This window comes from Cyanistes caeruleus, chromosome 12, assembly GCF_971803275.1.
Source record: "Cyanistes caeruleus chromosome 12, bCyaCae1.hap1.1, whole genome shotgun sequence".
Lineage (NCBI taxonomy): Eukaryota > Metazoa > Chordata > Aves > Passeriformes > Paridae > Cyanistes > Cyanistes caeruleus.
Window position 1 is genome coordinate 12,855,263 of NC_141712.1, and position 27,512 is coordinate 12,882,774.

Below are 27,512 nucleotides of genomic sequence, written 5' to 3' on the forward strand. Positions count from 1 at the left end.
CCAATTAACCTGACCTGTGCTGTGCCTTTCAGTTACCTGCATATCATGAATACTCATGTGCTTATTTTCTCCAAGGGGCTTAGGGAGTCTCCAGCATGGATTATGGCAGGACTTTTCTCGCCCTTTGCTTAACTGTTCCTGAAGCCAGGCTCCTCATTCATCTCCTGTTATGTAACAACCTCAAGGCTTAGCCCTGAAAGTATTTATTTTTAAAAGGGCTATAATGATAAGTTCTGCCTTTTGGAAAGCATAAAAACTGTCACTTTTTAATATTTCTTCTTTTTTTATAGTGAATGAGATCATAGGAAGAGATATGTCACAGATCTCAGTGTCACATGGAACAACAGTGGCCAGCCAGCCTGCACGTACGTGTCCTGGATCTCTGGAGACGAGAATATCTGATGGAATCCAGTAACGGATAAGCTAACAACTCAACATCCATGAAAACTTCACAGTTTCTCTGAATATTTCTTCATCCTCTTCCTCTTTAGACTTACTGTGCTTCCAACTCTGTGGCCTTTATGAACTGGAACAGTGGATCCTTGCAAAGCCCTGTTAGTGGGTTACATTTTTGATGTAGAGACAGAGCATTTTAATTATAGTTCCTCAGATGCTGTAAAGAGACTTCTTAAAATGGACACACAGAATCTACACCAGATATTTTAACTGTTTTAAAGTTACAAACAAGCTTTGCTTTTTGCATTTAAATAGAATACTTTTATATTTTAAGTGCTTCAGATGTGTGGAGATGTTAGTTTGCTCTTATAATATTCACAGTCCTGAACGTGGAAGACGATTTAATGCACATCTTCAGTGTGCTACTTGCCCTTAGAGGTAGTATAGTTTGTAACTGATGATTTGTAACACCTTTTGGTCCTTTTGGAAAGCCTTTAAAGCTTCTGTTGTTTGATTTTTTTCTAATAAGATCTTCCAGTGGCAAATCATACCTGTCATCTGAAGCCAATGCCATGGAAGCCGTTGTGTATATGAATACTGTAGTGTTTTCTTTCTTAGATTCATAGGAAGCAAAGCCAAATGTAGATCTGCACTTGTTTATAAACTGAAGATGTTACTTGATAGGCTGCAAAAAGACCATTCCATCATGAAAGTGTTGGGATAGAAATTACATTCCAAAATTTAACTTTTATAACTTCGTGGATAATCTTCCTGATCTTTATTAGCACAGGCTCCTTCTTGAAATAGCTTTTTTTCTTAGAAAGTTACATTTGTAATCAAATTTGAGCAGTAGGATTTTAGATTAAAGAACAGCAACATCAAAGCCATGTTAGATACAGGAGAAAATTTAATGTTTGCTGAGGATCTAAATGTTTCCATTATCCCTGCAGAATATGGTTTTGAAACCACCAACTCAGTGGCATTCAAGTTTTCAATGCAATAAATCATTTGATCACATCTGTATATTTTATATGCTGTATGCCCAACCCATGCCACTTGGAAGTCCTACAGAGATGGCAGTTAGAGTTCCTTAAATTCAGGCTGTTTGTAAATGTCAGTTTGCTAAAAAGTAATTTACTGTGAAGTAGTGGCTAGGCAGTAGAATGTGTCCATGCTTAATTGTGAAGGCACGAAGCAGGAGCTACCAAAGAAATACACAAGATTCATCACAGCAGCAGTAAACTCCCTGCTGTGCTCTGAAGATGCATCTCCCTAATCCCTATAATCTGATGAATTTGAAACAATCTGTTTACATCGTTACTTAATAATCTCTTCCCAATTAAATGCTATGGAGAGGATCTCCCATGCCTGTGGAGGCCACACATATTTCCTTCCCCCAGGAATCGCTGGTTAACAGAACTTCCCTCCATGGAGCACATGAGGTAAACCAGTCTTGGCAGAGGAAGGTCAGCACTGCATGGAACCTCAGAACATCCAAGGTGTTCCTTTTAATTGCTCATTTGGGTGAGCCATGACAATCTAACAAAAATTAAGAATCAATTAACACAAAGAATAGAAAATCAGAAAGTATATTTGCATTGGATCCAGTTCAGACAGGTGTGGCCATTTTAGCAGTTTAGCACATAGGGAGCACATGCCCTTTGTAGACTTCAAATGAATGAAAGGGTCTGACAGTGGAGACCAGTGCTGAGTTATAACACCTGGGAGAGTAAGCACAGCTTCTACTGATGTTGCATTTTGGCAACTGGGGAAAACTTTCTGTTGAGCCTTTTACAGGCAGAACCTTACACCTGGAGTGAAGTCAGTGCCCAAGGAATACCATTACAGTAGCTGTAATCACATCTCTGTAATAGCTGAATCATGAACTTTTAAAGACCATATATGAAGTGGGTAAAATTGTAATTTTATCGTGTACTTCCTTTTAAGAGTGCAGCCTGAGGCTACTAACTTGATGTTTATAATTATTGCAAACAACTTAATGTAAGGCCACTATGTACCTGCTGGGAATCTTAAGCATCCTTTTTGTGAATGTACTGTTCAGTGGTGCAAATCTTGACATCTGCAGGAAATAATTAGCAGGGCTGGAATCTGAAAAGTGTGATATTGTAATTGTCCCTCAGCAATGGTGCTTTACTCTGTCCTCTACTCGCATATGTTAAAGATCCTAGAAAGAACTCACATGCTCAGAAATACATCTACTTATATTTTTAACACCTTCAAAACAAACCAAACCACACAATGCTGTAAACTATGTAATTGTCTCAGACTGTGTGCTGGTGGCAAGGCATGTTCCAGTTTTCATTCATGTTTTGGGTCTTTTGCATTAACCGTTGTTTGTAAGAGAATTCTGACTGAAAAGCTTTTCATACTGTATGGGATTTATGCTCCTTTATCCTGCTGGTACAGACTCTCCTTGCAAGTTCTCCAAGTAGCTGGAATTCACACTGTACCTAAAATATAGGAGCCCAAACAATCCGGAGTTGCTATGCACTAAATTTTCTGATGCCTTTAAATACCTTGATGCCTGTAGACATAGAAATGCTTTCCTATTTAAAAATGAAATTTAAAAAAATATAGCTTTGGATACTAAAGCAGTTTTGTATTTGCCTTGTAAAAGCTTCAATACAAGGGTCTTAATTTTATTTTAGCTTGTGTGATAACGTAGATAAAGACTGTTAATCTTGTATAATTTTAGTGGTATAAAAAGCACACGATCTCTATTGGACTATGCAAATTTAATTAAACAACAGAACCCGGCAACTGTTAATATTTTGTTGGCATCCACTTCCTTGCCCTTAAGTCCTGTCTTCTCCCTAAGAACTTTTCCAAAAATTTTTAATAATTTAGATTATCCTGAAGGAAAGCCTTAATGATGAGGTAGCTTTTCTATAAGGAGGGTCAAAGATCAATGTTTGGAAAAAAAAATAAAAGGGTAGCATATTAATCAGGGGGACAGGGGTGAGTTCTGAAATTACCATAAACTAGCAATCTGAATTTCTGTAGTAAAGCTTACCTGTTATCAGGGGAACTGCCACCCTTTTTAAACCAAAGAATGAAAAAACGGTTTTGTTCTGATACAAAGCTTTGAAACTCTATTTTTGATACTCATAATGGATGTCATTCCTTGAGGTTCGAAAATCGTTCAAATTGAAGTTTTATATTTAAAAATGTGGGACAATAAAGATTAAGTTCTAGATGTTTACAGAGCCTTGTATTGTAATTTCATGTACATTTTGTATTTTAAACATTTTTGTAAGTTATGATTGCAGTGCTACTTGCAGAAATAAAGGGAAAAACTTGCATTTAGGCTCTTAAATCATAGTGTTCAAATAAATAAAAATAATGCAAATACACTGTCATTTATTTAAAATGCAGAACCAGATACAGTGGGAAGAAATTCTGTTTGTGATGCAGTGGTAACCAGCTGTGCCAGGCAGGGATCTTGCATATTCTGCCTGGAAGAGTGGTGATTTTAAAAAGTCTGATAGTTTGGAGCTCAGATTAGAGCGAGCAACAGTGGACCTCCACCTACTAAGAAGTGAGCAGCAGTGCTGACAGAGTATCGGTCTGCAGAATGCTTCTGCTTCCCTATTTACAAGTGTCATTGTTTCAATTACACAATCACAAGATTATTCTGAAAGAGTTTTCCAGATGTATTCAAGGGAGTTCATCATAAACAGCAATTTCCGCTCCTGAGAGGATATTGTCATAGGCAAGATGTAGTTAAACTGTTTCTGAAATTAAATGTGAAATTCCAACAAAGTTTAAATTACTTGCCAAATCCTGGCTGATCGAGCAGTAAAGTCAGGCCTTACAATGTGTATCTCATCTCGGTGATTTTGGTGCTGCTGGAAAGGTTTTTTATCTCCCTTGCAGTTTCTTATGGGCCCTTTGGGATCCCGGTGAGGTGTGGCACCGTTCCAAACCGAAGACGGAAGCAAAAGCTCCGACCTTTGGCTGCCCATGCTCACCTGCCCGGGAGAGAGCGGGAGCGCAGGGATCACGGCTGGCAGGGACGGCACGGCCAGGGTGGGATTAGCCTCCCCCAGAGCTCGTGTCCCGGCCCATTACCTTCAGCACTGCTTTTAGCTATAAATACACCAGAAAGGGGATGCTCGAGTGCCACCAACCGAATGCACGGTAAATATAGCCGAGGTTTAGTAAAAATAGCCCCGGCAGTTTGAAAGCTGTTCACATGTTCTGTAGGGTGATTACCCAGGGTATAATTAGCACACACCGACACCAGCAATAAGCCATTGACTGCGTCGCCTTTCGCGTCAGTTCAAGTCGCCTTTCAGACGCAAATGGCTGGAGGCTGCTCCGCTCGGGCTGATGGGGTGGGACGGGAGAGGATCCGCAGTCACGCCAGGGCGGGTAGAGCTCAGCACTGACACGCACGGCTCTTGTTGCACAGACGAGACTTTATTCCAGGCAGGGTGAAAATGTTGCTTCTACCTTGCAAAACGCTGGTTTGGCATTTCAGGTAATCAGAGAGAAAGAATGTCCTGTTAAAATCAGCTCCTTTAGAAGAGTAACGAGAAGTTTGTTAATTTAGGACCCAAACGCAAAGGAAATGCTGGCAGAAATCAAGGCCTTTTAATTCTCATATTGTAGCCAGTATTTCCTTACAATATTCTACAGCATTACGTGTGCTGTCTTCTTCCTGCTGCTTATTTCTGGACCTCTTTCCCTGCCTAACTCAAAATACCACTGTATGGCCTGAGTCCACCATGTGCTCCACTGGACTGAGTAAGGTGAGGACTCAGCTATTTTCTCCCCACCTTTTTTCTTTGCCCCTTGGCGTCAGTTAATTTACAAGAATAGTATTCAGGAATTAGCCACTGCTGTAGGGAGTGAAATATTAAGGTATTAAAAGGCCATGGAGAAGAAAAAAGTATTTTCAATACATTTAAATTCATGCACAGTTTTGCATACAGACTTCTCTGGTAAAGGAAGTTAGCACTGAACTTTATTCTGCTTGCTAAAAGGATATTTTTTATCAATCAGTCATTCTTAACACACAAAAAGCATTGTCATTTGCAGAGATCCTCTAAGAAATTATTTTACAATAGCCTACTGTTATCTTTATTAACATCTGCTACATGAAAAAGAAAACAGAAGGAAAAAAACAGATACAGAAAAAATAGAAAAAGAATACTTACTTTGCAATGACTTCGATGCTCCATGGATCTTGCTTTTGAAGAGACTGATCCACTAGAAAGGTCAGGCTATACAAGTTCTCAAGCTGTTTCTGCAAATGTAAAGTTTTCATTTCTTTGGTGTTTTTTATTACTAGGAACTTAAAAAAACAATACTTATCTCTTCCTTCCTGTCACTGCTGTGACACCTGCTGGTAAGAGCTGGAAGAATGTTTGTAGTGCTTGTTCTTTTCTGTAATTTTTGATCAAAGAAAAGTGGTGCTCCTAAAGAGGACTTGATATGAAAATATTGCTTGGGAATGCAGTGCTGGATAATCAGTGGTATCATATGAAGTAAATTGGAGGAAAAAGGGAAAAACTCTTCCAAGTTCTTGTGACAGTGGAATCATAAATGACTGATGACTTAGATCCTTCTTGTAATGAGAAGCAGGAAAGACAAGGAAGGAGCATACTGAAAATCCTGGTGGTTGGGAAGGCAAATATTTTCTAGAAAATAGGCAATTATAAAAAACAATAACCACTCTACACATTAACAACTGCAGCATCTCTCAATAAACACTTTCACTCATTAATGACTGTAGATTCTGCAATCAAAGACAAAAGTTCCAAAGCCAAACTTCTCCACATACCTGAGCTTCTGGCTGTAACACCAAAATTAAGGATTTAGGCTGGCATAGAGTGTTTTTAGGACAAGGGATGAAAGGTCAGGGCTGCCTTCCTAAATTTACTACAGCTTGGACAAAAGGTGTGATGGATTCTTCTCTGCCAAGGTGGCACAACTGCAACAAGCACAGCACAAAACAGCTGAGTGTTGTCCTACATACATCATAATTTTTTTCTCACAGCAATAAAAGGATCTGTTTGTAAATATCCCAAGAACTCCCTGGTGTATCCACCAGCCAAGTCATTCTTGCAACGTGTTGGAAAAGGACAAGACAAATTTTTAGCAGTCAGTATGTCACTGTTTTCAAGTAGGAAATTCTCTAAGGATAATGCAAGAACAGATTTTTCTAGTCTTCCGTCATTTGAACAAGTGCCTCCAGAGCTGTTGCATGGCCTGTCCAAAGCACTGTTTTTCTATGATTTAATGAATTAAGGTTTGCCATTTTGAGAATTGCATCATAATAAAGGTGCAACAACCATTTGCAGGTCAGAAACAGCTGCAGTTGACAGCAGATGTGCAGATTTCCAGTTTAACTGCCATTGGTTCAACTTTACCTTGTGTGTTTTCTAGGCCAGGTCTCCATGTGGAAAGGTTGCTCACAAGACATGAATCCTCACACCTGCCTGTCACAGCAGCTCCTGCTCAGGTCCTTGCTGTGTAATCAGTTCCTGCTGCAATTGTTTCTGTCTCCAGCTGCACTGATCAGCACACACTGTTTTGCCAGTACATGCATTTCTGCATTTCCATGTTCCCATCATTTCTTCCCTTACCAGGAATAAAAATTTGCTAATAAAATCTTCAACAGAAAGCAAATATGAGAGGTCAAGGATAACTTTATTCAAGTAACAGCAAATACCACCCTGTGACATTTGCCTGGCTGTAGTCACAGTAGCTGGAGGAGGAGTGTAAGCCATCAAGTTAATAGGACAAATAAGGCAATACTGAAACTGAACTAAGTGCTACTATGGGATTATTTTTTTCTAAGGATATGAAAAAAGAAGTTATGCCAAGAATGTCATCACTGCCATCTGACCTCACCACTGACAGAAGTTATAATGGAAAAGTTGCACAAACAATGGGGGATATCAAGCAATCCAACACTGGCCAAATCCTGGGTGAATGACATCGTGGCTTGGAGAGGCACAGCCATACATTTTATGGCTGTCAGCAGAGTTTGCTGAGAGACTCGAATGCTGCCTGCCCGAGCCTAAACTCTTTGGAACTAATCCAGCTGCTAAAATGACACTGGAGACAAATAAGGTTTCCTCAGCTAGAAAGAGGAATACAAAACATACAAAAGAAAGAGAAAAGGGGGAAAACAGAAAATATTTTGGTAATGAGCAGGTCTGTCTCCAATTACAGGCTTCCATTCCCACAAAAGGCTGACCTCAACCACTTCATAGCAGAAAGAAGGAAAATCTCTCACAAAGTTCTTCTTAGATATTCTCTTTAGGCATCATTAAAGCTGCAAAAATCATATTTTAGATAAACAAGATTTAAGCATATTACTAGCTAAGCAGTGGATATTCCAATATAAATTGTTCCATTTTTCTGTGCCATTTGTGCTCTCCTGCCCAGACTCCCACTCCGTACAAAGACTTTGCCTTCATGACTTTGTATCATTTTCACATATATTACACTAAGCTAAATATTTTTTTCAATAGCACATGAACTCTTTGCAGGTCAAACACCACCTGGACCAGACGAATAAAGTGGAATTCTGTCACTTATGACAAAAAAAATTTCCTGTTTGGTTGGAAGGATGTGACCTAAAACCAGAACTAGTCTGAGTGACATTAAATATTATATTTAAACAGTAACTCAGTCTTTCATAATCAAAGTAGAAAAAAATTATGAAGCAATTAAATGTTGTTTTTATACTCAGCTTGTAAGAGAGCTTTCAAGCTACTCGGTGTTCCTTTCATTCAAATACACTCCGGTGGCTTCACTGAAGGCCATTTTGCAGACAGTAGAGATGTGCTGCAGATGGGCCCAGCAAACAGAATCAGCACTGGCTCCATGCAACATAAAATATCCTCAGGGGTGGAGTTAACAAAAAAGAAATGACATTATTGAGATTCAAGGAGCTCAGCTGCTCTGGAAATGTCCCCCGAGCTCTCAAATTTGTTTAAAACAAGCATCAAACCTTCATTCAGTGTTACTGGCGCTCTCTCAGTCACATAGATACCATCAGAATCCGGCTCTCAACAGCAAAATTACTTTTTTTTAAGATTATTGGTTTTTTTTTTTTTTTTTTTTTTTTTTAGAAGGCAAATTGCAGCTTGGGGGTGAGGCCAAGGATGTTATAAAATTTAGTTAATGTAGAGATCCTATGCAGTTCTAATTCCCCCTAGGAAAAGTCAGGGTAAGAAAAAAGCTGACAAAGGACAATTCTCTGGAGTCTCTTTTTCTGGCAAACAATGTCTGAGTGGTCAGACACCTGAATCCAGGTTAGACTTTGTGAGTTCTCCAAAGGCACAAACATTCCCCTTAAAGCAAGCAGTTAATGGCAAACCAGCTTTAGCTTTCTATTTGCAACTGAAAAGGAGGCCTAAGATCACATGCAGTTTGAATTATTTCTCTCCATTTGTATATTTTGAGTCACCTTACTCTCAGTAGGACTCCCACAAAACAAACATAAGCAAGCAGGAATAGGAGATGAAATCTTGAAAGCAGGAAGGTCACTGAGGGAAACAGCATTGCTCTGCCAGCACTAAACCAGCCAGGGCCCAGAGGAGCTTCACAGCCTCCAGAGTTTCCCCTGTACCGAACTCCACAGAAGTCCCTGCTGCTTCTACCTCCAGTTAATGACAGGACTATCTCACAGCTAGGAGAGGGGAACGCCTGCCAGCTAACCAAGATACGATGAACCAACTGAAAGGCAAAGCCTGAATTTCTGGTAGCGCTGCTAATTCTTCATCCCAGGGCTGACCACAGACGAGTCCAGGGGAGATTTACTTCTAAAACAAGAAGATGCTGGGCAGCCTATGAAGGAGAAAAGGCTGGAAATCTGCTCCCCCGAGTGGTGCTCAGTAGTGTCTGGTCTCTCTCAGGAGCCAGCAGTAAGGTGATAGAACCACAGCTGCTTTCAGTGCACAGACTGACACAGGGCCTCGGTGGAACAGCAAGGAGCAGCATCTATGGAAGGGAGAGAATTCCACATCTCATTGAGGCAAAACACCTAAGCAATTTAGTAAAAGAACTGATGCTTAATGGCTGGAAACGTTTACAAACCGTAATGAAGGGAAACAGCCTTTATTGTAACCAAAAGGGTGGCCCAACTCTCCTACTTAAGAGTAGGATCTGTAAGAAAGGCAGTATGGGTGTGACTAAACCTGGATAAATCTTCTAGAAGACTTGAAAGAGAATAATGGCTGTAAAAGGTAAAGACATGCCACCAAAAATGTGGAAGACACAAAGGCTAAACCCTTTCGTTAGGTTATCAGAAGGGCACAGAGCAAAAGCTGATTACTGCTTAAAGAGAGAGCTTTATCACACAGTATAAATGGAACTAGACTAGACATGGGACTGGTTGGTTATCTATTTTCTACTCCTATGTCTTTTTTAAAACACAAAACAACAACTAACCCCATTGCTCTGAGCATTATGATTAATCACAGATTCACAATCTAAGTCACACTTAACTCACGCTAGTTAAAGTAATCCAGGTAACTGCAAGGCATTCCTTATCCTCATACATGGTGAATGTAAGAATTGAGGCCTCAGGACATTTTAGCAAGTGACCCAGCCACCCAGAACTCCTTCCACTCCATCAAAATACCAACACAGCAGGTTCTCCTTTCAAAAGGTACAGCTCCAGGAAGAGTTGCAGCATGTGTGCCAGAGAAGCACAAATAATTCCTAGTGGCTGTTTGCCTGTTTGGAGCTGTTTGGAGGCACCCTGTTGGACATTCAGGTTTTGAAACTACACTAGAACTGCAAGGCTCACATGGGGCAGAACATCACAGCACTGAACAACCTTTGGTAAGATACATGGATATCTTAGGATGTACTACTAATTCAGTATCACTATCATAGACAACTTGCGCTATAATTTTGTATTTAATCCACTTTCTATCATTAGGTACTTCAAATAAATGCAAAAAAATCATGTTAGCCATCAAGAAGACAGCTTCCACTCAGCTGGAATGCAGCGAGTGTTTAATATTTATAATAAAAAGTCAAGATTTAAGAAATATCACTTGTAATAAAGGTGAGTTTCAAGTAGGTATTACATAACTACCTGGGTTTGTGCAGACTGCTAAGGTAAATGTTTTCTTAAGCAATTATCCAAGTTATTTTCCACTATGTCCCACAGAGATAACATAAAATCTCTGTTAAGTACTGTGATCTCCAATTCCCAGAACTCAATATATGTTTTGGTTGACATTTCAGGTCACATATAGAAAGCATTTTAGACTCTCATTGGTTACAGAGTGCACCTTTTAGTCCCAGTCTTTGCAAACATATTGATCATGAGCTGTTCTGTCACTGATCTTTCCTGTAACTCAAATTTTCAGCAATTCACAGCTTCATCAGCAATTTCTCTCCCTACTCCCAGAAAAATTCACCATCTAAAGTCAGCCCCAAACCAAAGGAACTTTCAGCTGCATTGGTTCTTCCCCCTCCATGCTACTTAATGAGTCCATATAGGATTGGTCTCAGGAGGAGAAGGACCAGTTCCCAGTTAGGATCAGGTGGATTAGGATGCTGTACTCACACCCTCCCTGTATTCCCAGAGGAAGAAAACGTGGGAAGGGGACAAGACAGAGTTCTTCAGGGGCTTTCCTTATCTTCAACTCTGCAGCAGCAGCAATGACTCATACCAGCTCTTGGTTAGAGAGTGTTTTCTCACTCCATTCTGCTCCTATTATTTCATATTTAAAGTCCTCCTACCCAGCTACAAAATTCTGCTCTTATGAAAAGATACTTGGGTTCACCTAATACCTTATTTATGCCCCAACATCACATTCACTTAACTAACAGATGGTGGTTGAGGAACCCTAGAAATTTTTAACACAAGCTTCTAGTTTTATTAATTTAAAAGTAATGAATAATTTATACATAAACAATTAATCTGGCGTCCCTCTCTTGTTCCAAGAGCAGTAGAGAAGCATCCAAGCCACATGAAACAGTTGCTTCCAACACCAGCCATGCACAACTGCCCAGGAAGTCTTCCATCTGCCCCTGCCACTAAAGGTACTATCTGAAAGCCAGAATTGCACAACTGGTGGTTTCCACAAAACAGGTGCAAAACTAAAGAAAGGAACAGATGAAGATGTATTTAAGAAAGGCAACATTAGTTCACATAAAACAGATTACTGGTATCCCACACTGGATATCTCAAAAAAATTAAGTGAGAAGAATCAAAACAAATCAACCCTCTATAGACTTATTTTCTAAGAAGTAGTGCAGAATTTTGCACAGAAAAATCTTTGTAGGAGAGAAGAAACCTGGCAAAAGAAGCTGGATTCAGAGGCATGGCCAGGTAGGACTGGTGATTCAGTGAAGGTTTTTTAGGCAGAAGAGCCATTTTGGACATAAACAAACTTGTCCTCCAGAGAAAAGGTGTTCCTGCTGTAGTAGGGTTAAGAGGAGATCTTCGTTGTTTGCTCAGTGTTGAGAACATTTAAATTATTTTCTCTTTTTTGTCTGTATAATTAAGGCTGGCCTTGGTTGGCCTTCCAGCAACTACTGCAGTCACTCCAGTGGCTTCACACAGCTGGAGCAATGTTTACAAGGGTTGCAGAGCTGAGCTGTTCTCAGAACAGGCTGGGTGGGCTGGGAACAGGAGGCACAGAGTGTGCTCACCCTGCACAGCAGAGCCGGCTGCTCACCAGCATCGACACCGAGCTCCTCTCCCAGCTCCCGTTAAAAGCCAAACCATCCACTTCACTTTGTCAGGCACCCCTTGATACTTCCTATAAATACCTTCCCATAGGCCTGTCCTCCCAGAAATGTCCATTAAATTACTTTTACAGCAGTGCAGAAAGGATTATTTATAAAGCTCCACATTAGCAATCTTTTAGGGAACACTGCAGTAAGATAAATGCAAAGGCATTTTTGAAAGAGAGGAATGCTTTCCCATCACAAAGCATTATCAAGAGAACATTATCTTTAATACTTTAATAGAGTTGAGACAAAAGGCTCTATGTGTGGTTTGATTATTGGTCTGAAGTGAACTGCATTTACTGTGTTCACAAAAAATTACTTTAAAAAAACAACTTTCTTTGTGCCTCAGAGTGAAAGGGTGAACAACTTATGTGGGGGGGAGGGGGTGAGTTAAAAAAAAAATCACAAGTTGCTAATCTTATTCACTACTGAGATACTATGTGGAAAACAAAGATAATTTTAGACTAAATATTAACATCATGCTTCAAATGTACTCAAATGCGGCCAAAACCAGACAAGATCATTCCACAAATGAAATCTATACTTGGGGCATATCAGAGCAAACCTGGGCTGCTGCTCTGGGCAGATTGCTGAGCCAGCCTGTGTGTGCAGGCAAAGCAGGGGGAGGTTCAAGAGAACCCCACAGCAGATACCCCCTGTGCAGAGCTTGCACAGTGCCCACCCTACTGAACAAGGTATGTTCTGAAGAGGGAATGGACACGCAAAAACCAGTGTGAGACCCCTGAATACAAAACACAGCTGAGGCAGGTTACCATGCCACAAAGGTGTTCTGGAAGCACAATCTGAGCAGCTGCTCATGAGCATCACAAGGCAAGACAAAAGCTTTTCCTTCACACTTATATTACAATGTCATTTTTACTATAAATTGCCACTTCCATTTTTGTATCTAAAAACCCCAAAAGAAGCTGCCACACTTTACTGCTTTTGGCACTACAGAGCCACCACAGTGACAGGTACTAGTTTGGGTGGTTTTTTTAACCATATTACTGATGGTTATCTACTTACAAACCTCACCATCGGTGGAGAAGTGAGGTTGGGATCTTAGGTTTTATTTGCCATTCCTGAAAAACATCTATCAGGTTTGGAGTGATTGAAGGGCAGCAAGCGTGAAATGTCTTCATGTAACTCCAAAAGCACAACAGCAGAACCCATTCAGGAGAGAAGAGAGGTTCACTGGTATTCTCTCAACATCTCCCAGTGAGGAGGATGGTCACAGCAGTTACCATTCTGCACAGCTGCTGCCTCACACCACCATCTAAACAGGGATCTCAAAAACACTGTATATTCCAAAGGTACTCAGAAAGAAAAGTACTGAAAAACTCATCTCGTGGGTTTCAGTGTTCCACTGTTAATTTGGGGAACACACAATGGAGTGTTTTTAATATAAAAGTTTGAAAAAACACCCTATGGTTTATGTGGGTAAAAAATAAAAATGAATTATAAACCACAGAATCTTATTTTTCCTGAGTACACTGAACAATAGAGAAAACTGTTCAGTTGGGGGTAGGGATGGCAGCGGTTTTGAGCATTCAGGAGAAAATATGCAAGTCCTCTTACATAGAGAGTTTGTAGAGTTCAATTTTCAGTGGCACAGTCTGCAAAAGAGAAACCATTTTTTCCCTGTATACTTCACAAAATTTGGTATCTGAAATAGGATACTGAATATTCCTGAAATCAATAATAGGAATGAGAAGAATTTCTGAAGAGAGATGATGTGCTTGCTAAATAGAATCCAAAAGTTACTCTAATTCTGTAATAGCGCTTCTGAAGGATTTCTGACTCAAATGTCAGTTACAAATTCAAGGGCTTCAGGAGCCAAGGGTGTCTGCTTCATTACTAGCTCCATAACTATTCTTCAAAACTGTGAACCTTTTACAGTAACATCCACACAAATATTGCATGTTCCCCCTTACTAAGCCTTGTTTAAAGGGATGAAAACTGAGGTGCTGGCATAAGAAAAATTGTTCCTTGGCTCTTCCTTCTGTTTTCAAATCCAATTTCCTACTCCGTATCTAGAGGCTAAACCTTCATTTATGCTCAATGACAGACGTGCAATGAACAAACTGCAGTTGTATCCAACAACCCCTCCTTTCCCCCACTTCGGTTTATCCTAATTGTCTCAAAAAATTCTAGAGTCTATAACTTGTAATCAGTTGTGACCACAGTTCATGAGACCAGCAACATGAGCAGAGCTGTGCTGGGAACTTCATTCCTGTTTGCCCAATGGAGCTGCACTCAGCTGAGCCTGCTGGTGATTCTGGACCTGCCCAGCTCAAAGCTGCTTTAGTTCAATCTGCAATGCACTTTGACTGATTTTTGTGTTTGTAGTTTCCCAGAGTTAACCCAAGGGCAGTCTGCCAGCAGCGCTGTCCTTTGCCACTGGCTCATCCCAGCCTGCCAGCAGTGTGGGCTGATGCTGCCTCCTCAGCACATTTGAAACCTGCTTTTCCTGTTCAAAACAGGTCAGAAAATCATCCCATCTCCTAAACCATTAAAAGAGTCATTATCCTGGTCATTGCACAGCCTCTGGAAGCTACAATATCCAACACTGGACTTGCTCTGTAACTGGAAGAGCTCCAGTCTCTGCAGTGAGTCCCACACTGCAGCAGCAGGGTGCTGTTTTGCCAGAGTAGCTGTATCTGAAGAGGAATCACTGGTGGAACCTGGTGCCAGTGAACAGAATAGAAAAAAAACCAAACCAAACAATGCACAAACCCAAAATATTGCCCTCACTGCATTCACAGACTCCTCTGTTGTCAGCACACTCTCTGGGATGTATCACCAGTGTCTAGGTCCATAGCCTTACCATTTTCTTTCTTCTCCAAATCATCTCCAAAACAGTCCCCATAACCTAAAAATTTGGAATCCTTTCTTTTCTGGGGGCTTACTTTTTACAAGGTAAGATCAGGTCACTTTAAATATTACCACTGACACTCTGTTATCAATCACCAATATATTTAAGCTGAACAAAACGATTGACTTTAGCAATAAGCAGAAGCCACATTTCATTGAAAATATGGAACCTGCCATTCTTATAAGCCTTCTCCTCCTCACAAGCAAGAGAAATGAGCACTACCAGGTGTAACTCCAGCTCTAACTCCAGGATATAATCTCCTTATGGCCTGCAGATCATCATCCAACCTGTGCTCTAGATCCCATCAAGAACATGATGTACCTGACTTTTGATAAAATGTTTTAGAACAATTTAAAAGGTAAACACCACACACACACACATATAGCATTGTAAGCAACCTGACAGTTTATATTCCCAGGCATAGACCTCTAGTCAGTAAAAACTAAGGAAAAACTAATCATTTTCTAAGTTTTTGCATTGCCTTTCAAAAAACCAAAAACAAAACCAAAACAAAATAACCAATCAACCCCACCCCAAAACCAAATAAATCAATAAATAGAAGTCCTGACTTCTTCAAGGACATTTTATTTTAATGTTATTATTACAATTATACTCAGTGTAGCTTGTGTGGATTTTCACAGTAAAGCTCACAATTGCACAAGGACTGCATTGCATCAAACAAAAGAAAGGCACACCTAATCCAATGGGAATGAGTCCCACATTTTCAGGGCATGTTTAACTAAGAATTCCTTGGACTAAGTTGTAGTGACAAATGTTACACTCCTGATAAGGCTCAGACAGTCCTTTCCTCACTTTAACCTCTCATGCCCTGCCCAGAGAGAGGAGGGACCTGTTCCTTGCCAGCCTTTGAACTGTGCAGTTCCACCACACCTTTGCATTTCTCCCACAGCAGAACTTCGTGTGCCTTCCATTCCTACTGAAAGCAGTCCCAGAGAGATCCCCTGAACTGAATAAGTTCAGAAAACAGCAGGAAAAGATCTTACTCTTCCTGACAAGCCCAAAAGCTTTTATTCAATGCAGCAAAGACAGCTAAATTCTAATGCTGTTCCCTTGCACACAACAGAGATTTTTCCAATAAACCACTATCAGTATTTTGGATTTTCTCAAGGAAAATTCTAATTAGGCTCTCCCTCCCCAAAAATGCATCATTTTTCTTCTCCTCAGTTATTCTGTTGCTTCCTTCCATCTCTCATCTATTCTTGTGGGCAGTAGTAAGAGGAAATATAGCAGTATTTCCTTCATTTTGCTCTTACATACTTCTAAGTATTATTAAGTGTGCCCAGAGTAAAGATTTTAAATATTTTTGCACAGTAATACAAATTTTTAAAGTTACATTTGCATGAAATTCAAACCTCTCAAGTTATTTTAGAAGGGAATATACACACACAAATTATCTATTGCAGTAGCACATTAACTTTTCCCCTACCTCCAGCAAGCAGAAGATAAAGTGCTGATAACAAGGAATGATTAGAACCAAATAGCAACAACAACAAAAAAACCCTTTCAAAAGTTACAATGTTGTAACAGCTAAGCTGGAAGGCAGGGACCAGTACAGGACATTGGTACAAACCAGAACAATTGCACCTTCGTCAGGTCTATTGTAAAAGCTGCTTTCCCAAATGAAATACAACATATTCTTCTTATTTTCATTTATTGCTCAGCAAGAGAAGAATGTCCTAGAAGGTCTAGGAGCAGTAGAAGGCCCTATTTAATGTTCCCAGACTTCAAAGCAACAGAAATTTACAAAGACAATCCCCGTGTTTGAGGGTTAAGGGTTGTGGGTGAGAAAGTTTGCTCCTTTTTCTAAATAGCAGAACTATTGATATGCAACCCCCCTAAACCCCCCTTTACAATTTCTAGTGAAAAAATTAGGCAGTCCCAAAATGTGGCAAGTGCTGGAGCAACTCAAGATCTAATACTGAACATTAAAAACCTCTCCCCGTTTTTACGCTTCCTTCTTCTGTATGATCTGCACACCACAGCGTGAGTGGGTACCTCTCGGGATCCCCCACAAGGAGAATTCCCAAAGACTCCCAGTTAACCAAAGGAAATGCCCCGAGAGACGAGGATTAAAACCAACAAGAACAACCAACTCGCTCTCTGCCAGGAGCAGTTTACAGCCCCCAGCAGCGAGGGCCCGAGCCAGCAGCCCGAGGCAGCAGCAGCTCTCCGGGAGGAGCCCTGCCCTGCCCGGCAGCAGAGCGGAGCCAGCAGCAGCAGCAGCAAAGGCTGCTCCAGCCGCGCTGCGCGCCCGCTTCTCGCTACAAAGTGTAATCCGCTGGAAAGCCCTGACATCATAATGCTCATCTACGGTTTCCTTTCCTAAAGCCAGAAGACTAAAGAGTAATTTTTCTTTCATTTTTGGTCTAACGCAGTATGATTACAATTGGGGTGACACTTAAAGCACGCCATTTGTCCAATCATTGCCACTGGGTTTCTAGCAACCATTTTATGGATTTCTTTTTGTAGAGCTGTTTTTAAAAGTTAATTTTTTCCGACTAAACGCAGTCAGATACAGCTGTGATTTTCACAATTTGAAATCAATTTGTACATTTCAAAGCAACCATATTGAATATCAATGAACTCACAGAAAACATTTAGAGTAGAAAAACAAGGACAAATTTGAGAAGAAGGAGAAAAAAAAAAAACAAACCCAAACAAACACAACCAACTTAAGTCAACATTTTTATGAGCAGCAAAATGACCTCCGATTTTAAGGCTAAGGGACGCCAGAGCACTGCAGGCACTGAAGCTCCTGCTGCAGTTGCTAACAGGGAGCTCCCGGCTCCAAAGCTGTGGTGTTCCCAGCCCTTCCTGCGAACCCCGATGGAAAGGGGACATCTACCGGCGGCTAAAGATATTCCCTCAAAGACTCGGCTAACATGAAACCGGCAAAATTACAGCAGCACCTTAGTAATGTTTACAAAAGGGAAGGCATTTTATTTAATGTCAACTTTATATTATTAGCAAGCACATCAGAAAGCAACAAATAACAGCTATTAAAAAAAATGTATTTAAAGTAAAACTATTATAATAACATAGCATAAAAGAAATTTCAATTAGCAAGTCTAAATTAACATGCTGTCATCTTTATTTGAATATTTACATTTCAACTGTATATCCAGCTAAATAATACAGTATTACCTGATGATATAAAAAGAAAAAAGGGGGGAAAATCAAGTCTCTGGTTTAGTTTGGATTTTTTTAAAAAAAAATCTTTATAACAAGAAGATCTAAAAAGGTGAAATTTTAAATTGACTACAGACAAACCTTGGCAGGAATTTTCTGCTTTACAATATTTCAAGCTTTCCTTAGATAAAATCATCTTTTAGAAGACACTTCTAGTGGTAGACTCAAAATATAACAGATTTTGCCAAATAGAATTTTATATAAGACAGGACCCAAAAGGTTAAACTGCCAGCCTTCAGAAGCAGCTCATTTTAACTGAATGAAATATAACAAATACATTTCAAAAATGAAGGCACTGAAAATCTTTTTTTCTTTTTTTAAAAAATGAGGAATAGAATTTCAGTAATATAATAATTGTTGAAAATATCTTAGTTCACAGAAACAAGCAAAACTTATAAGCTCGTCTTGGGCAAGTCTGCTCTGCAAATGAAGAAACACCAAGAAACACCTGATCGGGATGCACAGCTGCAACTACTGAAAGAGAGTGGCCACTTCAAACTCTTCAGTCTCATCTCCAATAAATATAATAAGAATAAGCTATCTTCTCTCTAAGCTGGGCAGGAATATCCCATGGGACAGGCCAACATAGGAATCATTCCTAAGTGAATTTACCAGTATCGAGAGAATGGCAGCAGAAACAACTAAATGAACCTCCAAACCAGCACTATCAGAAGTGTGAAACTAGGAGTAGAAATACAAACAATGGTAACTCTGTTCCTCAGTTACACAAAATGGCAACACAAGTGCAGGTGAGGGAGTTTGCTGATTGCAAGCAGAGAAAAACTTCTTTTTAAGAATCAAATTTTGTGGCCGAGTGTGAGGACCTTTTCTTTAACAACAGTAATAGTCAAATCAGAGTACTTTACCAAACTTTACTTCTTCTTTGGTGAAACAGTTAAAGCTTAACGCTTTTCTAATTTTTCTATTAATCGACATGCTATTCTTCTAAGGCTTTGCAACACAGCATAGTCTAAAACGTCAGTCACAATGAGTAAATGCATTCATCAAAGAACAAAAAAATACTTAGGCCTTACCCCAAGCTCCCAGCCTTCTCCAGTGATGAAAGCCATCATCCAAACATGTGTGATGCAAGTATTTATCTTCTATTTGTGAAGGAGAGCTCTTGGACTTGCAGCGAGCCCATCAGCTATGAAGGGTCTGCAGCCAAATTCCAAAGGGGCGCTGCCTGTGGCTCGTGCTGCTGTGAGGGGTCAGCGTGGGCACCCTGAGCGGCCGCGGGCTCCCTGCCTGCCCTGAGGGCCCGGCGCAGCCCCACAGCTGAGGCGCAAAGCCTCGGGCGGTGCCAGCACACTTCAAAGGCCGAGAGTGGGCCCAGCCCGGCCGCTCTGGCCCTGGAGCCGAACCTCCGGGAGGACCGGAGCGCTCGGCACGGCCGTACCGCTGTTACCGAGCCAAAGAACCGAGCAGAGCAAGCGGCACTGGCGGAGTTTGGTTCCCGGCTGGCCGGGGGCCCGGCCGGGACCGTCCCCTCACAGGATCAGCCCCCGGTCAGAGCGTGGTGCCGATAGCGCCGAGGTGCGGGTTCGATCCCCGGGTGGGCCTCTAACGTTACGGGGGCATTTGGTCTCTGTGGGTCCTTCCCTACGCAGAATATTCTGTGATCCTGATGGATTGCTGCCCCAGCCACCGCTCTATGCCAGCAGCATTCGTTTTTAAATAAAGGTCCCCTTTATTGCTTTCTCTTTTATTCTTTTTTTAGGCAAGACCACAGAATTTTCAGTACGAGCAAGAAAGTTAAAGTTCAGAAGAAGAACATCCCCAGGCCTGGTCTCTTGTCAGACCCCCACCCAAAGGACTTTGGTCTACCCAAAATGCTGCCGCTGCCCGTGCAGTCATTTTACACAGATAACTGCGAAAAACTGCACTGGTCCCGTGTCCCGTGTGTCAGGGTTCACACACAAAGCCACAGCCTGAAACATCCCCAAGCTCATTTTCTACAACAGGTTTCCATCATCTCATGCTAAACAGAGAATAAAACAGCAGTGAGTGATAGGTACAGGTTCTGCACATGGCAGAGCCTGTTTGCAGTTTGTGACGTGGGCATGGAGCTGCACTCCAAAGCAGAACTGTGATCATTGCCAACTAAGCCATAAAGGTGTTAAACTAGTAGGGGAATGTTTACATCTAAGCATCGCTGATGCGACCGAGGCTCGCCATTCCAGCCCTGCCTCAACTTGCCAAGGAAGCAGAAAACCACAAATTCCATACGGGTTTTATAAGAGGAAAAATGAGAATGTTTCAACAGCCTGCAAAGTCGTGACCAGCCGGACTATGGCAGACTGTAATAAATGTGTGTAATAAATGGACTACACAGCTACTAAATTTTCCTCCAAGGCACAATGAGAATGTTAATTACCATTGTGCAATCCTTTATACTATTCAAATTACTTTAAAAGTAAGATTTTTGGTAGACTTCACCAAGACAAATATTGGAAACAGATTAGTGCAGACACTTCCACTTAAAAATAATGAAAAATCTTTCCCTGCAGTCCCACCTGATTGTGCTGAAACTTAATTTGGGAGGTTTTGATGAGGAACTGGTATCTGGCATGAGATGTGTCTGACTAGAGAGAAACAGACCCTCTTATCTTGATATGATTTCATCCCCTTTCTCCATTTTCACTACAAAAAGGCTGACTGGCTCTATCTTGACTTAAACGTAGCATTTTGGGTTGCACAGAAAAGCAAATGACCCATTAGGTCAATTAAACGCAAACATGAACACAATTTCAAGTTCAATACTTTGTTTCCTCTGGCAACAGAAAGAGAACACTAAACATGTAAACAGTTACTTCATGTTGCCTAAAATGTGTTGCACTACAAGAGAAGCAAGCGTCATACAGATTTCTGCCTTACTAGAACATGCAGAAAGACAAAACAAAACAAAGAAAACAAAAACATCTCACAAAAAACCATAAAAAAACCCCACCACAACCCCCAAAAAAGACGTCACACCGCTGGCACAAAGTACAAATGCTCATCTAAATCTAGGAGAAAAGTGTGTAAGGCTATTTATCAAAGACTGATGCTCTGTGAAAATATGTTAAACCAAAGCATAAGTTACTTTCAAAAGGCAATGCACATCGTAAGCATCTCTTTTATTTATTGTAATATAAAGAAGCATACATCATTCAGTTCTTTAAAGTACAACTCAAATTGTACACTAACAAAAAAGATCAATACAGACATCCATGAACATGTCAACAACAGAATTAATTACATTTTGCTCTGCTGGTATTGCACTTGGAATGGTTTAGAAGTAAGGCACAGTAAAAACAAAGTCATTTAGTGCTTCTACAGCAGATGTCTTTTTTTTAAACACATGCTACATGACATAAAAGTACTTCTAGCTTATGTATATACACACAGGGGAAAAAAGAAAAAAAGCATGCACTAGAGAATTCAGATTTCAACATATCTTGCTGTTTCATAATATACAAATAAAGTAGTTTAAAGATGTAAACAAATTGCATGCACATAAACTAGAGCAAAATCTTTAATACAGTATCTGAAAGCTATTATGCTTAAATAAAAAAATATAACTTATTAGTACTCAGGTTTATGTGCCATTTTTGTCCTGTAGAGATTAAAAGATTTGGGGTTTGGGGCAGGGAGTTATGTGTAGGAGGAGGAGATTTTTCTGGTTTTGCTGTTGTTTTTATTTTTTTTGCTTTATACATTGGCAGCAGTACACTGGTAAGAAGATCAAATATGGCTTTTGCGAAACAATGTCTAATGAAAACATGAAAAAGCACAATTTCATTCAGGATCCAGCATCCTGATATTTTCCAGTCAAGAACAAAACAAAACAAAACAAAAATCAATATGATCTACGCTTTGAACTGGGTAAGCCATGCATTCCAAAAGACCTTTCTAAAGACATTTAAACTCTACAAGAACGAGACACTTTGTCAAGTGTAAACTCTTAAAAACTAAACACAGAAGAATCTGAATGACTCAAGCATCGTTTTCCACTTCAAATGCTACTAAGTTTTGCCCGCGGCTGTGGTAGCTGAAGTGCAATTGGACTGTCTTCAGAATTAACTACATGCCAGGAGCAGCTTTGCTTCTTTTTACACAGGTACGTTAGAAATTAAGTAAATTAACTACATAATGTTTGGTTTCACTTTACCTTTGGCATAGGAGATGCCATTTTTCAAATTAAAAAGGACATGCACCATGCTGCATTCCAACACGTTATGCTGAAAAGGCACATTTGTTGCTGCCTGGGTGGCAAGGGAAGACTTATTTTGCAAAAGGCACGGTGTTGAGTGCAACATCCTTTCCTCATCCACCAGAGAGTGTTCATTTAGACCAGGTACAATTGTACACAGCGGCTTCCCAGGAGCTGTCCGTTTCTCTCAGCCACTGCTTTCTTAGCTAGATCCAGGCTTGGAAAAGTCACCAATGCCTCGCCACTGGGCTGGCCACTAAAGTTGTAAAGCATGAGGATGGAATCTGCTTGGAGCTGCAGTGGTACAAGAAGACAAAAGAAAAAAGCTATTAAGACCAGAGACAACACCTGGAAATGCAGTTTTTAATGCTGGTGTATTTTTTAGTGCATCTGGCTCACTCCACTCCTATGTTCATGGTGAAAATATCCTGATGTTAAGAATGGGAAGGAGAAGGAATCAAAGATGAAAGGAAATCCAGCTTTTAGCCTGGCAAACAGCAGCAGCTCTTATTCTGCTGGTGTGCTGAATACAGCAATGTAGGCATAATTCTGTGCAAAAAATTTTGCTAGAGAAGCAATTGAGATTAAAGGATGATAAAAGGAGAGAGTTAGATGTTAAATGGAGCAAGAAGTCCATGCATGAATAATTCTTTTACTATATGGACTACTGGCCAAGTGACAAAGGCTATTAAAGCATGTCAATACTCACACACAGTTTAAAAAACCAAGTAACAACACACATGCAAAAAAATAAAAGCTGTATAAGTTCTGTGTTGGGAGAATGAGCTGAACTCAACACAGGTAGATTTTTCAGAAAAATTAAGTGAAATTTGTTTGCAGTGCAACTGAATTAAATATTTATTGTAATTTTAACAAGGCTAAGAAAATGCAGGCTAGCAGATGAGATTATTTAGTCATTGGAGTTGATTTACTTTTGAGGGCATTTGCCCTCATAAAGTCTTAAAAAGCAGCTCCAAATTGCTGAGTTCAAAGCAGACATCACTGTCAGCCCTATTGTACCCCATCCATTTTCCATAAGATGCAGAAAATTCTTCCAAGCTAAGTTTGGAGCTCCTGGTTGTTGGATAAAAATGAATCCCAGAGAAGTTTCAAAATCAGAGACTGAAGGATCAAAAGCTCAGCATACAAGGTTAGTTTTTCTTTGAAAAAGAGTGTCAGACAAAGCTATGCTGGAAAACCAACCAGTTTCATGAATATTAACACAATTCAAGTTACGTTCATGTGACATATGTGCTCTTGAGTTTATAAACGGTTAAAACATTTAAGTGTTTCATTTCTGTAGAATTTATGTGTGTCTGGTATACTACAAGAAATAGCAGACTTCTCAGTTATTACCAATAGCATTTCATTCATATCATATATCATATGTATCATATATCAGCTTGACATTCAAACATATGAAAATAAAGCAAGTGGATGCCAGAGCTTCACTCACCCAAACACTGAGCAGGCAGTAAAAATATTCTTAAAATATAAGCAACAGGACACTTTACAAACTGAAAGCATGCATAAGACAGTCAATAGTAACTTTCTATTATTTCTTAGAGAACTAAAGTTAGTCAAGATATAGCATGCAGAAAGAAATCCAAAAACAGATTAAAACATCATGTCTAAAGACTAGAGCTTCTAGTTTTGAACCAATCTTGGTTTATTTCAGAGTAACCCTCTCTCACAGAGAAAGCTGTGCACAACTTGGGTTGAGCTAAGTCTGAGCTAAAAGATGCTCTTCTTGAAACCAACTCTCTGCTGTTAATCCATATGGGATCAACTCATTTACTCTCAGTCCAGAATAGAACTTTAATACTGTAGCTCAGAGTCAGCTGAAAACACACATGGAATACAGTTCTCTGAACACAGAGAAGAGCTTTAAAACAAGTTTAAATAGCAGTATTGGTGTAATACTAATGTAGGGATCTGGAAATTCATGTTATAAGAGTTGCACAGAAAGTTAGCATTGAAGTCTATACATTCAGCAAGCAACATAATGAAAAGAGCTAAATGAATCCCTTCAGCTTCATTTTAAGACATACTGGGTTTAAATTCTTATTTATAGATATTTCTAGACAAATAGATTTTATGTATGCACATGTGTGTTTTAAAATTAGATTCAGATTCACACTAACCTTTTTCCTGGACTTTTTCTTACTCTATAAGAGTAGTACCTGTATAATACTACTTTGTACCACTTAGAATTTAGACTGAGCTACTTCACGAATCAGTCAATGATTTCTATATCATACTTAGTAGAAACCAATTGCTGATCTGGTTTTTCAGTTAATCACCAGACCATGCAGTTTATCTGCTCTCTATAAATCCAACACCAGAAAATAACTAATTTGAAAACAACTGAGTTGATGGTTGTTACTGAAAGTACATTTGTCTATCAAAGTCATTCTCTCAAGGCACAGTATGTGATTATCATTTTTAAACTGAAAGGTTATTTGGCTTTTTTCTTAAGTAAAAACAAAATGTACTAGTAGGTAGCGTTTTGAATGGAATACAGTAGTACTGTGGCATCATGTACTCCACATAGGCCATAACAAAATTTCTTTAAGAATTATCTGTAAGTTGCAAAAATGCAGGCAAGTTTACTGTTAGAAAATCTAATTAGTTGCTTTAGAAAGTTGCTATACCCAAAAAACCTCTTTTGAAAAAACTAATGTAATAGTTCACATTCCATTAGGGAAATCAAGAAAGAGAGGTACTAATCTCTAGCCAGTTATATGGTACAGAAAAGACACAGCCAGAGGTCTGGGGGTTTTTGCACACTCATTTGTGTGTACTTTCTAGCAATATCAGTGGGAAAAATCATCTTCTACCACTCTCCTAAAAGGAAAATGTTAGACTGAAAGGTTCACATGAGATACAAGCATTAACAAAGCCTTCTGGAAGTTGAACACGCCATCTGAGCAGAACCAGGCAATCACACTACCTCCACCACTGTTGCCCCATCAGCTACAGATCACAGTCAGCACATTTCTTTAGGTTAGTTGATTTTTGAAGCAGAAAGACTAACACCAGGATCTCAATGCAAGCTACTAATGGGGAAAAGCCACAAGCAAAGATCTCTGTAGCACCAAGCCCTTCTTTCCCTTCCCATTCACCTCTGGAGGCCCAGGCTCTGCCAGTCACATCTTACCTTCTTCAGAAGTTACAAAGAGTTACAAACAGACCCACTCTTTCGGTGCTTGTAACACACTCCTGGCTTGATCGCTCAGCTGAATTAGGCCATTGTAGTCATCAGGTGCATACTACAGTACAAGTGTGACATGGGACAATCAGCAAGAGAAGGAACAGTCTGGCACAGAAAGCCACACAGACCATCATTTGCAACCACAATTAAGAGCATCAGCTGTAACAACTGGCAGGAGACACTGGTTAGACAGAAACTACTTCTATGTAAGATAAAAATTATACTAATTGTATTGCTGGATGTAGAAATAAAGTAAATGCTTATGGGGAATGTTCCAAACTGTGTGTTTGAACTACTCCTTATCAAGGATGGGAAATAGACCATGAAGTGCTTCTTTTTTCCTTCTACACATGAGATGGCAGCACCAGGTAACCAAACTCTTACATTTTCATAATAATCATGAACCCTGTAATGGCTCTCACTTGGACAGATGAGAATCTTCCAGCCTGCACACTGAAGTGGGAGGATCAGAATAATTGTATGGATCTCATTCAGATCTTTTATGTGCTCATGGAAATAAAGTGCAGCTTCTCTAGGGTAGAGAGATAAACTTGAACTGCATGTAATTCCTGGACTCCATAGACTGCACCAATGTAATGAGAGAAAATCAGTGCCCCAGTATGAATGCATGCATAAGGTAAAATAACATTTATACTAGTGTAGTGTAATTCTACACTGGAAAATGAAATAAACTACACACTGTAACTGCAACATGATAGATTTGTAGAAGTTAAATATTAAAATAAAAATAGTGACTGTACAGAACAGTCACACCAACAAATTAGAACGAAAACCTCATATATGAGTCAGATCTAAGAATTATTTGAGATCCTGAATCTGAACTGTAATCACTCATACTATTGGCCTGGTACAAATATGACATATATAGTCAGAAAATACACAAAATACAGAAAATGGAGAATATGAAATTTTGTTCTTAGTACATAATCTTTCCAAATCACGTATCCTGGAAAGGGACTGAGCATTCTTACACATGCTGCAAAGACTACTTGAGTGGCTCCTATAACCCAGAAGACAAGAGTGTTTAGTGTGACCTGAGCTGTACAATGTCTTTTCAGTGGCAAGAAGAGTTTCCTGTCTCCCCCCAGATGGACTAATGCTAATGGTTTTGCACTAACACTTCAGATGATTGCCAAATGCACACAATGTAGATGCACTATGCTGCCTTTCCTTTGATGTTTCTATAATACAAAAGGTCTCCTGCCAGCTTTGGGAGAAAGGGTATTATATTTGGGCATACAGGACACATATCATTCCAAAGGGAAGTTGAAAAGAAAAACACCAACCATCACAGTATACACCTTTCACAGAAAACAATAACCAGGAGCCCAGAGAACATAAAAGAACCCCTCAGAATTTTACTACTGAATTCTAGCCACCTTCACATCTAAACCCATGCCATTAAGTAAAAGACAAACATAAGAAGTATTTTCTAGATAGTCTCTGCCAGGGCAACCAGACCGTGCAAATATTAGATTTATCAGTTCCCAGACCTGCCCTTGAAACAAATCTACAAAATGTAAGTTTACTCTTTGGAAGGAATGTCTCAAGATAGTACATACTTTAGATTATCAGTAGATGTACAGTAGGTAAAGTTCTACAGTCTTACTCTTGTAAGGGACAGAATTTCATAAGTTACACCTGAAATGGCATAAACAATCTGGAAAATATGAAAGTTGGGAAAATATCCTGTACAGAAATGTCAAAGTTATCAGAGTTTAGGGAAAGACCAAAAGAAAGCGAGAAAGAAAGAAGAAAAACAAATTCATCAAAAGACGTAGAAATAGAAGTAGCTTCTAATCACAAGGGTAGGTAAGAGACTGCAGTAAATTAAAACAGAAGCTGTAGAACAGTAAATTCTTCAA

General features: G+C 39.8%; 2 protein-coding genes and 2 long non-coding RNA genes across 30 annotated transcripts in view; 2 read left to right on the top strand and 2 right to left on the bottom strand.

Annotated features, from left to right (window-relative positions):
* Positions 1-3,766, top strand: part of NFATC3 (nuclear factor of activated T cells 3) — a 64,673-nt gene extending 60,907 nt beyond the window's left edge. For all 3 annotated transcript variants that reach the window (XM_086847254.1, XM_086847255.1, XM_086847256.1), the window contains one exon: positions 291-3,766. In XM_086847254.1, the coding sequence (XP_086703380.1) occupies positions 291-415 (125 nt within the window). In that variant the 3' untranslated portion in view covers positions 416-3,766. The remainder of the gene's footprint in view (positions 1-290) is intronic.
* On the bottom strand, positions 3,761-19,750 carry LOC147650856 (uncharacterized). Of its 2 annotated transcripts, none has more exons than XR_015275287.1 (3): positions 19,252-19,750; positions 5,580-5,668; positions 3,761-4,883 (listed from the first exon to the last, which is right to left on the bottom strand). It is a non-coding gene; the product is annotated as an uncharacterized LOC147650856 (long non-coding RNA). The 2 variants fall into 2 exon arrangements; XR_015275288.1 differs by having other exon boundaries at positions 3,761-4,938; positions 19,252-19,735.
* LOC111934574 (uncharacterized) lies at positions 18,768-25,905 on the top strand. Its single transcript, XR_002867270.2, has 2 exons — positions 18,768-19,753; positions 19,938-25,905. It is a non-coding gene; the product is annotated as an uncharacterized LOC111934574 (long non-coding RNA).
* The window catches only part of ESRP2 (epithelial splicing regulatory protein 2), a 168,701-nt gene continuing 162,510 nt past the window's right edge, over positions 21,322-27,512 (bottom strand). For 11 of the 24 annotated variants that reach the window (XM_086847261.1, XM_086847262.1, XM_086847265.1 and 8 more), the window contains one exon: positions 21,322-22,706. In XM_086847261.1, the coding sequence (XP_086703387.1) occupies positions 22,548-22,706 (159 nt within the window). In that variant the 3' untranslated portion in view covers positions 21,322-22,547. Of the gene's footprint in view, positions 22,707-25,572; positions 25,685-27,512 lie in introns of those variants that run through there. The other 13 variants (XR_015275269.1, XM_086847274.1, XM_086847276.1 and 10 more) reach the window with 2 other exon arrangements.